Here is a 14,026-nt window from a genome sequence, read left to right on the forward strand (position 1 = left end):
TAGTAATCCGAGCACAATGAGAGGCCTGATTCATTACAAAAAACCAAACCAAAACAAGGAGCTAGGAAGAGACTCACACTGGATGTTTTTCCTCAACTCCTAAGACTATTCTCATGGGTAGATTTAGTTCTTGTTCCCAGTTGTCTGTAGCCCCCCGCGATAGGTTTTATTCATTCTTGTTCTGGGATTTGGAGTTCAGACTTCCGTGTATTCTTACCGAGGAAGGGAGAAGAACGCTTCCTTCATCTTATTTTTAAAGATTTTACTGTTTCAGTACCACTGATCTTTCAAGAGTTAACTTAGTCTTTTTAAAAATAGCCTTCCAACGTGGGTCTGGATATATAAATGGAGATTTGTATGGACCCTCTGCTTCTCCGGTTAGTTCCGTATTCTAAGTTAGAGACGGTTTGAAAAGCTGTGACCTGGGAAGTCGCTGGATAAAAGATACTTCCCTTTGTCAGTTCACACAAGCGAACTAGTATCCTGATTCGTAAGTGAAGACACATATTCTTAGGAACTCTTCCATATCATGTTTTCTACAACAATTAAAAATGTTGGCATCGAGGAGACTTTCATCAGCCAAATATAGTCTCTTTCTCCCAATTCAGTTGCCATATTTTCTACCAAACTGTATTTTTGAATTTTTGAGCAGGCGTTGGTATTTTTTTTGTGTTTTGTTTTGGTTTTGTTCTTTTTAATAAATGGGTAGGGAGAATGGGAACAGAAAAACTCCGTTGTTTCCTCATAAGCTTCATTTCATTTTGGCATTTACCACGAAATAACATAATGTTGTTAGTAGTCACCACAATGTCACGTGACATTGATAAGTATTTTATTTTGAAATGGTTTTATATTTTGGTATTATAGCCACAGTGTTACAGCAATTGAATTTTATTCTTTCATTCTTTTTTCAATTATCACCATGTCTTTTTTTTTTTTTTATTTTTGTAATATGATTTTTAAGTACCCAAAGCATCAACCACTCTTATTTCCTCCTTCTAAGTTAGCATGAGTATATTGGCCTGTGTAATCCTGTCTGTTCTAAATTCTTCAACATGTTTACATGCCCCGTAGAAAGAAGAAAACTAAAGGTTAAAAAAAAGCCCACAGATTTCCAAACTTTTGTGTTACCTAGCTAGAAGATGCTTAATTGACCCACCAAATTAGTTATTTAAAAAAAAAAAAAAAAAATGAGGGCAAGAACAGTGTTATATTTTAAAGTCCTCATTATTTGCCTATAATAAGTACTTAAAGTTGTTTGTGTTCAATTTTTTTTAATGAATCAGGCCCAAAATGTTTATAAAAATCCATTTGTGGGAACGAGGGTGGGATAAACTTAATGTACGTTAGTTTTATTTTGGCAAGTAAAGCACTGACTCTACAATGCATGTCAGATTTTTGTCACCTATGCCCCCTGCCTTTTTGTCCCTTAGAGTTTCTAGATTTGTAATGTAGCTAAAGAGATCTATCTATCTTTCTATCTATATATATATTTAATTTTTTTTAAAATCTCAGCTATACAGACTATTTTCCCAAAGGAAGAATGGCAACTAACACAATGATCTACAATTAGAGAATTAACTGTAGACTGTCACTTGGGAAACTACCTGAAATCCATGTTCCATGTTATTTTCTTTTGGTTCTAGTAGGCCTTAGACCTTAGAAGTTTTGATTAGCTTTTTGTGAATGAGGGCACAGTTTTTGCCTTTGATTACTTTTGGAACATGCCGTTCCTTGTGGATACCTAACACCATCAGAGGGCAGAATTTGAATCATTTTTCCCATTTATCTCCTTAAATATTATAAGATGATCCTGGCATGTATCTGCTTCGTGAACATTGAAGATCTTTTTCTAGGTTCTCCACAGCCTGTGAACCCCCCTAGACCTTTCAAGCATAGTGAGCGGAGAAGAAGATCTCAGCGCTTAGCCACCTTGCCCATGCCTGATGATTCCATAGAAAAGGTGTCTCCTCCCTCTCCAGCCACTGATGCGAGCATGTTCTCCATCAGTTCTCAGAATCAGCAAGAGTCTTCAGTACCAGAGGGTAATGTATATTGATTTCCTATAGAACCAAACATAAAAGAGATAAAGATTATTAGAATGTTAAGAAGTTACTACTTTTTCCTTCTTCCATCTTTTAGACTTAAAAGCACTTTGTTTACAAATATTTATTGAGTGCCCTTAGGTCAGGCGCGATTTGACGCAGATAACGTTTTACTCCACATTGATACTTACTGAGCCCGTCGACCTCTGTTAATATTCTGTTACATCCTTTATCTTGTGTAGTGCCCGATGTTGCACATTTGCCACTCCAGAAGCTGGGACCCTGTCTCCCTCTTGACTTAAGTCGTGCCTCGGAAGTTTCGGCACCGCCCGCCCCAGAGCCCGTTTGTCCTCATGAATGTCCCAGGCCAGAAAAGGAAGACGCACAGATGCTTACGAATCCCTCGTCCAGAGCGATAGCTGATGGAAAAGGAGCTCCAACAGCATCAGGTAAAAAAATAATAATAATAAAAATAAAGATTCATTTTATAAGGAGGTAGGCTTGCACTTAGAGGGCATAGACGCTCTGATGTTGGCTTCCGTGACTTTAACATGTAATTCCTCTTCATAGATGCTCTTGTGTAACGTCTACGGGAGAGAGGGTTTCACTTTAAAGTTCTTTTGTGCAATCATTTACCATCAGCCTCCCTGGACTGACTTCCTGTTTTGTCATTTTAATCTACTTCCTTCTCCTTGCTTCTTTCTTATATCCTGTTTTTGTTTTTAATTAAAAATAGGAATTGTTAGAGCTGACTGTAATGACATAAGTTCTTGGGTTTGAAGCCAGAAAATACCTAATGGGATCGGTATTCGGGTTTAAGGGTTTGAATAGAATTTAGTATTTAAGAAACACGTGGCTTCAATTTAACTGTATACCTTAAACATAACCCCCTATTTGCAGGCACACTCTCCGTAATTTAAATGTCCTTTGTTACGAAGTCATCTGGGGAGCCTAATGTGCAAAAGCAGCCAGTAACACATTTTGGGGACAGTTTTATGATACTGTAACCTATGATATGGTTACATTATTTTATTCGGAAGTCTTAGAAGATTTTAACCTCAACCAAAGAGTATATAGGATTTAAAAAAGGTGAATACTAACTTCATATGTTCTTCTAGTAAATTACTAATTTGGAGATAGAGGGATGAAGGAAGTCGGAATTGAGCCAGTTCAGAGCTGGAGAAAAATGTAAGACTGTTTCTTGATCTGCAGCCCAGAGCATGAGGGCTGATTGTTTTAATAGCACCCGCCCTGCACTCACTTTCTCTACCAACTCATCAGAGGAAGCAGAAAACAGAGCTTGCTCTTTCCTGGCGGTGGCACGTATGAAAATAAAATGATTGAAGTAACTTACCTTTTAGATTACTGCCTTTACCTTCTTTCAAAGTAAAAACGTAATATTAAATACACAGTTTTCTGCAGTTTGATTTTATCAACAAAGATTGAAGTCATTTTGTTTCTGTATTTTGTTTAAAAATTCCAGTGCCCCTCTGGGCTGATGGCTCAGAGCCTGGAGCCTGTTTCCGATTCTGTGTCTCCCTCTCTCTCTGTCCCTCCCCCGTTCATGCTTTGTCTCTCTCTGTCCCACAAATAAATAAAAAAACGTTGAAAAAAAAAAAATATATTAAAAATTCCAGTGCCCAAATGTGAAGATTTATAGGTTTTGAGACATTTGTCATTTCCCAAGTCCGATCCGTTGCCTGTTGACTTTTTTCCAAGCCCCTTCTATCCTTCGGGTAATTTTTCTTTTCCCTTTTCCCACAAAATTCCTGAATTACCTTGACTCTCTGAGATATTTTCCTGATGAAGGTCTTACACAGTTGGTGAATAATCTGGACTTTTTCGCGGTACTGAATATATGAAAAGTATGTTAAAGTTATAATCTATATCCATTGGGGAAATTATTTTCAGACGTGCCTTTGACGATATTTGTATTTTCTTTAAATATATACATATATATTCTAATCGTAACGTGACTGAAACGTAGACCAATGTAAACAGCTATGTAATGAAGAGTGATTTTAGATTACATATCCTAAAATGTCAAAGTAGTGATTGCACATGAAGTGGAATCCTTGGTTGAAATGACTTTACTTCTAACCAGAGTATTAGCCTCGTCTTTTGTTAGAATTTCTAGCTTATTTGCGGACTTACTTACTGCTAATTACGACTGGGGTGTGGTTCTTGTTTCTCATAATAGTGTGTGGGGGGGGTGGGAAGGCATAATATTCTTCTCTTTTTTAAGACTTAGAGATAACTTTGAGAAGATCAAAGTAGTAGGACAGTATTCTGGAAAAGTGAATGGTAGAGAGGAGCTGAGATTTGTAAGACGACGAATTTGTAGATGCGTTGATGGGTGAGGATCTTCTGGGTGTGCCGACAGCTGGCAACCTTCATTGCTTAAATCAAGGAAGTGCATGGTTTAAATGTTAATTACTGAAAGGCCGTTTATTAGAGGGTTGAACACAGACACAGTATCCGAATGTGGCATGATGGGGGTTCTGATTTATTTCTGTTACTTCTTGTAATTTTTTATTTTTGGAGGAAGTAGTGAAATTCAGGTCGTATTCTAATTGGACGCCTTTTTATTAAAACTTTGTGAGCCTCTCTGACTTGCATTAACATTCTGAGTCGTTGGCATGCTTTTATCTCTTACCAGTTTTGTTTCCTACCTTCTTTCCACTGTTTTGCAGTCTTGTTGGACTTCTGTAGTCTTTCATGTAGAATCACAGTGACAGCTGTTTTTGTTTCTGTCGTGTTTTGTTGTTTTTTTAATATATGCATGTATGCTTGGTTGGTTGGTTTCCATCTTCATTAATAAGAGGAAATTTTGTTACTTCCATAGCAAGCCTTATTTACTCGAACTTGAGTCAAAGACTTTTCCTGGGGTGTTTTTGTCAGATTGAAACTCTTGGGTTGTTGAAGATGAGGAGGATGTTAGTCATAAGCTGGGAAATAGGTGAGCAGACTTAGATGTTTATTATTCATGTGTCCGAGGTACACACACTGTTGAGTTTAGCAGTCCTGGTAAAGGATTCATGAGATTATGCAAATTATCACATACACCTGTTCTGAAAGGTTAAAACCTTTCACGGTAGAGATGAGGCGTTCGAGGCCATCCTTCTGCGTTCTTTCACGGGCGAGCGTGCCCACATTCTGTCTAGTCTGGGTTAAGAGTGCTACTGCTGCCCACGTTACCAAAAAACACCAGCGGTACCCTGGTAAAAACCGATGCCTTTGTTCTCATTTTACTATTAGAGTGCTGTATGTAATGGAGCCGACCAGTTTTAGGTTAGGATGAGTCTTAGTTTTGTTACCATCTGGAAACGTTTGCTCATTTTCTCATTTACCTACCGAGTGTGCGTGTAGCAAATACTGAATTACTCCAGCCTCTTTAAGGAGTTCGAAGATGTTGAAGCTCAGTGGACGGAAGGGCGAGCCAGTAATTATCACAGAACCTCTGACGCGTGGGCCGCTTGCCTGTGCTGTGGTGCAGTGCTGGCACTTTAAATAGATGAGTTTTAGTCCAGTGCCTTGCCTCGACTTTGCATTTACTCTGTAAGAGACTTGGGGTTTTTTAAGTGTTTTTCAGTGTCTTCCCTTGTTATTTGATTTATTTATTTCAGAATTGGGCAAAACAAAACTACAGCCAGGGACCCCACAATCTGCTTCTACTCCCACACCAAATGTGTCCGGCCCCTATGGAGCCTGGGGTTTCCATGGAGAGGCTCAGGGATAGCCTCGTTTTCCAGCCAGAGGAATTACAGATACTCAGCCTCCTGGAAGGGGCTTGAGAAACCAGTGCGCGCCGCCGGGTTTTCCGTCGTGCGCAGGCAGACACGGTTCAGAGACCTACCTCCCTGAAGGGCCCCGTCTGTTTCCATTGCTCATATTTTCGGCTTTTGTAGTCTGTGTTAGACTCTCCTGTCATATTTTGTTTGAAGAGAATGTTGTGTTGAAAAAATTCAGCCTAAAAATCACACTTCAATAAATCGAAGGCCTCATTATTTGGCTCCCAAATTCCAGCACACGGGGAATCCAAGGATGAGGGAATGAACTTCTCGTAAAACAGTTTTTTCTCTTGAATTCTAGAACAGATCAATTTTGTTTGTCTACTTAGGTGTGTTTTTAGAAGTCCAGCCATCATTATTGCACGTATGAATATTTTAATATCTATGCTTACATAAAATGTTGACGTCCCTTTGTCAGCCCCTCAGTGTTACGTCTGAAATCGTATCAGTTGAGAAATCTAAAGGTTTAGGAACCGCTGGAACATGTGAAAAGTGTACGTAGACCTGATCCTGCAGACAACACTGTTGTGTTTTGCCGGCCCGTGTTCCCGTGTTCCAGAGTGTTCCGGAGCAGACGCTCCCAGCCAGTGCATTTGTCCTCCGAGTACCTGAGGGTTCCCACAGGCAGCCCAGGAAGCAGTTTTCCTTTGAATCACCCTGGATTCAGTGCCCGGGACGGGGGGAGACCTTCAAGGCAATAATCAAGATCAAGTGCTGCTCCCGAGTATTGAGTCGAGAAGCTTGCGTGTGCCATCACTGAGGACTGGGAAAGCTTCTTTCTCAGTCTCGGTCTTGTAAATGTCTTATTATTTTCAAGCAAAACGCATCAAACACGTAGACTTTTTACGGTGCGGTAATTAGTAGTTAATAAACAGTTATTATTTTTGTAAAGTTTTTTTTTAAAGTTTATTCATTTTTGAGAAAGAGAGAGAGAGAGCAAACACAAGCAGGGGCAGGAACAGAGAAAGAGGGGGACACAGAATCCGAAGCAGACTCCAGGCTCTGAGCTGTCAGCACAGAGCCCAATGTGGGGCTCGGACCCACCAACTGTGAGATCATGATCTGAGCCGAAGTCGGATGCTCAACCGACCGAGCCACCCAGGTGCCCCAATAAACAGTAATTATTAAAGGAAGTGATGCATTTGTTCAGGAGTCTTGATAGTAAGGAAATTCAGTTGTATTTCTCTTTGTGCTGATGTTCCTTTCATTTTTTTTCTTGTGAAAGATTTTTTGTTTTTTGTCACGGAGACTATCAGTATTCTTACTTAATTTAAAACTTATTAGAGTCTTATTAACATTTAATTCAATTTGAGTGGTATTTTTGTATTTCTATTAAGTTTTTAAATTGTATAAAATATTTGAAGTAAGGTGCTAGCTTTTTTTTTTTTTTTTTTTTGATTCTGTATTGGAATGTCTTGAAAAATCAGCAGCTTTGTAAATGGCGATATTAAAGCATAATAGACCGAAATTGTACATTAAATGTACTTTAATATTTCTCTTAGATTAACCTCAGATACACATAAGATATTAGCATTGGAAACGATTGAGTATTGAGTTGAGAAGCTTGGTTAAATGTCGGTGTGTCAGCTATACTGTTATTGAGAGTACTGGTTGAAAAGATATTTTGGGATATTAGTTAATAGTACCCAAATCATTAAGGTTGAGTATTTTTAATGTGCAAATAGGCCTCTGTGTTTTCCTTTTAGAGAAAGACCAAAAATGATTTGTAAAATAATTGTTTTGGCTTTTATCATTACCTAACAACACATTCATGATGGAGTTCAAAGGTACTAGCTTAGTTTAGGCAACAGAAGTTAAATATCAGTTTAAAAATTTTAAACAGATTTGTTGAAAACCACTATCCTTTAATAAGAAGTTTAATTTTTCCTCTGGATGACCTAAAGAGCATTCGTGTCATAATTGTCACAGAAACAGGAATGTTCCACGGACCTACCACTTGGGTGCATTTCAGTCTCAGGATTGCCAAAGGCTGTGATGCCAGAAGAGATCTTTACTGATTGCTCAGTGCATTCATCTGTCTTTTTAAATGTTTGAACCCATGTTCGTGCTCTTTCTAAAAAGGATGTAGTCTTCAGTTATTACCCCACCACGGAGGAGAAACTGAAAAAACAAAAAAACAAAAAACACTGATTATTATTAGTCAAACACTGGTCTAAACATCTTACGGATTTTGACTCACATAATTCTGATAACGATGTGAGATAGTCATTCCTATCTGGCGGAGAAGGAAACCGAAGCACAGACGAATTAAATGATTTGCTCAAGGCCAAACAGTTAACAAATGGTGCAGCCAAGACTTTAACGTGGGTAGTATGAAGAAACAAAAATCATCCTTCGTGTATCAGTTTTGGGGAGCGAGAAGTCCCACCTCTTTGTTACTAGTCCAGGCGATAAAATGACGTAGACCCTTAGGAGAAAAGAGTCTTAAGTAGACTTCTGTGAGCACTTGTAATGTAAACTATTGTCCCCTACTTTTAACCGCTTCTGACTAAACTTAACGTATTTTTCCCCTAAACCTGCAGGACTATCGAAAACAGAAAAAAAAGTGAAATTGGAAGAAAAAAGCTCAACAGCATTTGGTATGAACAGAAAGTAATCTTTAAGCAAAAGACTATAGATGGCTTGGCAGCGGGAGGACGTAGTCTGTCCCCTACTTTTTACCCGTTAGTGCTCCTGTAGGTGTCAGTGACCATCCGGGTTCGTATTTATCAGTGCTGTTCAGTTCCACATACGTATTTCTTAAACACATATTTTCATAGTATTATGTGTATTTTTTGTTGACGGAGTCGAAGGCTTCCTCTGAGAATTTTGTGTTTCTGAACATCTTTGTAGGATGGCTCTTTAAAAATAAGCCACCGTCTAATATTGTTGGGACTTAGGGCGTGGATGGTAAATTAAAAGAGTCATTTTTTTCAGACTTTCTTCTTTAACTGACCTTATAAAAACGTCAGTGAGTTTTCTGCTTTCTTTTCTGTCTTCTGTGCTATAATAATGAAACATTTTACAGTAATGGATGATAGTCTCAAATATTCTGTAGATTAGCCAGCTGGAGTTGGGTCCCTGAGAGTGGATTAAATATGTTTGATAAATTGTAGGCTACATCATTCTGATTTGGAACAATAGTTGAGTATATGTGATGAGTCCGTTTTAAGTAGAATACCCTAGGATATTGCTTTCACATCCATTCCTTTTTTTTTAAAGTACACGTGAATGGGAAGAAGGGTATTTTAAACTTTGGGGGAAAAATCAGTTTAATTAAGTAAGTTTTTGCACTGTGTTCCTAGCCTTCATTGTACACACTGGGGAAGTGTTGGAAGACTGAAGGAATTACTTACGGATCGATCTAGTTTTTTATTTTTCCAAAGGAAAGAATTTCATTACGTTCTTTTTAAAATCTGATATATTTTCTCATTCAATTCTCCGTGGAAATGCTGAGTCTCCTCAGTCAGGTCTTTCTTAAATTATGGAATTTCTTTCTTGCCACATCAGGGAACTGAGTATATTACTCATTTAAGATTTTAACTACTGTCTGTGTTAACTTCAAGGTGTCAGGAGTTGGGATTTCTCAACACTGCTAATGAAGACCCCCTCTTAGAGCCCAATAAGCTAATCAGGAGTTCCAGACCCATGACAGGAACAGTTTAATTGAATCCATCCACTGGGCAGGTGACTGGAATAGCTGATTAAAACATAAATGCTGCTTTTAGGTTAACCACAGAGCAACGACTCAAGATCAGTCACGATGGCTAACTTTGTCACTCCTGTCATGTAGGTAAGAGAAGAGAGAAGGATAAGGAAAGAAAAGAGAAGAAAGACAAAGATCACTACAAACCAAAACAGAAGAAGAAAAAGAAAAAGAAAAAGAAATCCAAGCAGCATGGTAAGTACGCTAAAATGGTGATTACTGTTTCTTAAAATTCTCAGATTCTGTCGCTTTTTCTGTGTTCTTCCACCAAAATGGAGATAGGACAAGATCCTCATGTTGTTGAGGACCTGGGAAGTCCCTGTAGATTGTCTTTGGCTTTTGCCAGTTTTGAAAATCTGTAACAGTGTTCACTGTAGTCTGTGAATTAATCCATCTGTACACCAGTCATCACAGCCGATTAGAGATTTTCATTTCCGGCATTATGGTGGACTAGATACCCTTGTCAAGTATGCTTCAGTATACTGAAGGAATTATTTTCAGTTGAGAATTACAATCCCTAGAATTAGCTTTCAAAAGTGAGGATTAAATAAAGCCATTTGTAGAAACAGTTGAAAAAATGATTTTTATTATCAATAGCCTGTCTAAAGGATATCTTCTTAATCCTGTACTTGAAGGCTGAAGGAAAATGATGACAAAGGAGTGTTTGAGATGTCAGAAGAAATGATAAGCAAAGAAAATGTAAATACATGAATAAATCTGAACATTGATTATATAAATCATTTTGAGTTGTGGGCAGAAACAACAAAATGTTAGAGAACAGAAATGTGTACCAATAATAACAGCTTTTAAATTGAGAAGGGCATATGTGTATTTCAGTGTTTTAAAGGTCTTGTTTTGGAAGAGGAAAAGAAAGAAATGTATTGCTTGAAGACTCCTACAGGTTAAATCTGCAGTGTAGAATTGCTAACATGAATACTAAAAGGATGGAAACATGGGGTATAATTTCCAGAGTAACAGTAAGAAAATGTAATGAAAAACCCATCCAAAGGAAGGTGATACAGAAAGAAAAACATCAAAGAAGAAAAATACAAATTACAAAATAGAATAGTAGACATAAATCCAAATATATCCATAATTATAGTGAGAGAGATGATCATAATTGATTTAAAAAATCCAGTTAAAGGTTATTTTTAACAGACCAATCTAAATATAGGAATAGAGAGGACAGCAATGTTGGGGGTGGGGGGAAAGCATGGGAAAAAATGTGAGCAAATACAAACCCAGAGGAAAGTTGGAGTAGATACATTCATGTCAAAGAAAATAGTCATTAAAGGAAAAATCATTTCTAGAGATAGGCGACTATGTAATGGGAAATGTTCAATTCACTTTATATCTTTCTAGATGTAAAATTTCCACATTTTATTACTGAATAAATTCATCATATCTTTCGTAGTAATTAATGAACAAAACTCAAAAGTATTCTGTAAGGAAAAGAAAGGTGGTGGCAGCACAGGTGACCTCACAGCTCCTGTCAGGGACGCTGAACTCAGCAGCTGCAGAGCCGAAGGGTTTTCTCAGTCGCCAGCAGGTATTAAAGATGACTGGCGACAGCCCTGAGCAGATGTCAGCACTCTCTAGAGATGGGGTGACGCAGACTATGGTTGCTGACTGCGGTAGAGTTAAGTCAGTGTTAAAAAGATAACTAGAAAAACCTCGTATGTTTAGAAATCATGCCACACATTTTTAAATAATTCGTGGATCAGAGAATGGTATCAGAAGGAAGGTGAGATGTTAAGAACTTACGAGATGATGAAATTACATATCGAAACTTGAGAATGTGGTTAAGATGGCACTTCCAGAAGAATATGTATTGTCATAGATATTTTTGTTAGAAAAGAAGGCTGAAAGTCAACTAAGCCTTTAGCTTAAGAAGTTTGACATGAGCAGGTTCAAAAAAAGTACTAGTAAATAAACATTCGAGTAGAAATTAGTGAACTACAAATAAAATTCTAGAAACAAATAAAAAATGCCAAAATTAATTGATTAAAAACTAACAGAATGAGCAAACCACTGGGAACACTGGTTAAGGAAGAAAGACAAAATGCACAAATAAGTGAGATTAGAAACCAAAGGGAATAGAACTACAGATGTTCCAGACCTAAAACGAAGAAAATATAAACAACCTTATGCAGTGAACTTGAGAGGTATCAACCTGAATAGTCCTCAAACCTGAAAAGAAATTTAATTAGTATTTTAAAATCTTGCCACAAAGAAAAAGCCCCGACCCAAAAAGTTTTGTTGCCAGTTTTTACCAACTGTTAAAGGAATAGATTATTCCAAACTTACATAAATTATTTCAGAATTTAAAAAAAGAGAACATTCCTTTAGTAGGGAGAATAGTGTCCCTCGAAAATCTACGTCTAACTCTCGGTCCTTGTACCTGTGAATGTGCCTGTATTTAGAAGTAAGATCTCTGCCGATGTGATTAAGAATGAGATAGTCTGGGGGCGCCTGGGTGGCTCGGTCGGTGAAGCGACCGACTTCGGCTCAGGTCACGATCTCACGGTCCGTGAGTTCGAGCCCCGCGTCAGGCTCTGTGCTGGCAGCTCAGAGCCTGGAGCCTGCTTCAGATTCTGTGTCTCCCTCTCTCTCTGGCCCTCCCCCATTCATGCTGTGTCTCTCTCTGTCTCAAAAATAAATAAACATTAAAAAAAAAAAAAGAATGAGATAGTCTGGGGGGCGCCTGGGTGGCTCAGTCATTTAGGCGTCCGACTTCAGCTCAGGTCATGATCTCACAGTCGGTGGGTTCGAGCCCCCCGTTGGGCTCTGCGCTGACAGCTCAGAGCCTGAAACCTGCTTCGGATTCGGTGTCTCCCTCTCTCTCTGCCCCTCCCCCACTCACACTCTGTCTCTCTCTGTCTCTTGAAAATAAATAAATGTTAAAAAAAAATTAAAAAAAAATAAAAGAAGGAGATCATCTGGGATTTGAGTGGATACTAGAGCCAATGAAAAGGAGGGGGAGATTTGGAACCCACAGGGGAGAAGGCCGTGTGAGGACACAGGCAGCGATCGGAGTGATGCCATCCCAAGCCAGGGCACTCGAGCCACCAGACACCGCAAGAGGCAAGGAAGGATTTGCCCCTAGATACTTGTGAGGGAGAGGGGCCTGTTGACACCGAATTTTTGACTTCTGGCCTTCAGAACTATGGCAGAATAAACTTCTGTTGTTCTGATCCACCAAGTTTGTGATAGTTTGTCGGGGCAGCCCTAGGAAACTAATACAACTCCGAACTCATTTTAGATTATTTAAATAACTTGGCTCAAAATCAGAAGAGAACAGTATGGGAAAGCTCAGTTCCGGGCATTTCTCATTTGTGGACACAGATACAGAACTCACAAGCAAATGTTATGGAATTAAGTCCAGCAATGTATTAAAACCTATGACCACATAGGGTTGGAATGCACAGTTGGTTTGACATTAGAAAATCCGTTGGTGAAATTCACCACAGTAACAGTTGAAGGGCAACAAACATTACTGTCTTTCTATGTGTAGAAAAACCATTTGATACATCCATGTGTCCTTACACTTAGCAAAAAAAGTTACGACTAGCTGGTTATAAAACTTTATTTAGAAACATTAAAGAAGGACCAGATACATGGGAGATAATTCACGTTCATTGGTTAGTAGATTCAATATTGAGAAGATGTCACTTCATGCTAAATAAATTTACAGGTTCAGTGCTGATCTTAAAACTTAACAGTGGTAAAGAGCCTAAAATAAAATAGCCAATCTTGAAGAAGAACGAAGAGAAGAATTACCATTTCACAATAGTTTAAGGCAGTGAGGCATTGGGAAAGAATAGATGTATTGATTGAGGACAGGCTCATGCAAAACATATACAGATATAAAACCTTGGTTTGTACAGAGCTGGCATTCTTAGATTAGATAGAGGGTGAGCTTTTCAGTAATTGGTATGAGAACAGTTTTATTCCATAAAAATGAAATTGGACTGCTACCTAACACCATACCCAGAAATCCGTTCCAGGATGATTAACGATGAAATGTGTGGAAGACAAAACTGTAAAACTTTGAAAGGCAGTATGGGAAAGCATCTTTATGATCTTTGAGTAGGGAAGGATTTCTAAACAAAAAGTGCTAATCTTAAAGAAAGGGGTTGAAAATTTGACTAGACTGAGATTGGCGGGTTACCCTTGAGAGGGGTCCAGCGACAACTAGATAAAGCAGAAGAAAGGATCCATGAACTCAAAGGCAGAGCAGCAGAACTCATCCAGTCAGAGCAGCCAAAAGAAAAAATGAAAACAAGTTACAATAGATTAAGGGGCTATGGGACAACATCACATGGACTAACTACCTTATGGGGGTCCCAGAAGGTGAAAAGATAATTCATGCAAATGGAAATCAGAAGAAAGCTGGAGTAGCTATATTCCTATCAGACAAAATAGACTTGAAAACAGGCAGTAATAAGAGGCAAAGATAGGTGCCACATAGTGATAAAGGGGTC

General features: G+C 38.5%; 1 protein-coding gene and 1 long non-coding RNA gene across 16 annotated transcripts in view; one reads left to right on the forward strand and one right to left on the reverse strand.

Moving 5' to 3' along the window:
- The window catches only part of PHF20L1 (PHD finger protein 20 like 1), an 89,259-nt gene that overhangs the window by 40,827 nt on the left and 34,406 nt on the right, over window positions 1-14,026 (forward strand). For 14 of the 15 annotated variants that reach the window (XM_078441599.2, XM_060611359.3, XM_078441600.2 and 11 more), the window contains 4 exons: window positions 1,857-2,045; window positions 2,288-2,494; window positions 8,380-8,436; window positions 9,630-9,737. In XM_078441599.2, coding sequence (XP_078297725.1) covers window positions 1,857-2,045; window positions 2,288-2,494; window positions 8,380-8,436; window positions 9,630-9,737 — 561 coding nt within the window. The remainder of the gene's footprint in view (window positions 1-1,856; window positions 2,046-2,287; window positions 2,495-8,379; window positions 8,437-9,629; window positions 9,738-14,026) is intronic. The other variant, XM_078441606.2, reaches the window with a different exon arrangement.
- Window positions 1,264-2,327, reverse strand: LOC132664548 (uncharacterized). The gene is made up of 2 exons (XR_009603775.2): window positions 2,237-2,327; window positions 1,264-2,063 (listed from the first exon to the last, which is right to left on the reverse strand). It is a non-coding gene; the product is annotated as an uncharacterized LOC132664548 (long non-coding RNA).

This window comes from Panthera onca, chromosome F2 (genome assembly GCF_046562875.1).
Source record: "Panthera onca isolate mPanOnc1 chromosome F2, mPanOnc1 haplotype 2, whole genome shotgun sequence".
In the NCBI taxonomy this organism is placed as follows: domain Eukaryota; kingdom Metazoa; phylum Chordata; class Mammalia; order Carnivora; family Felidae; genus Panthera; species Panthera onca.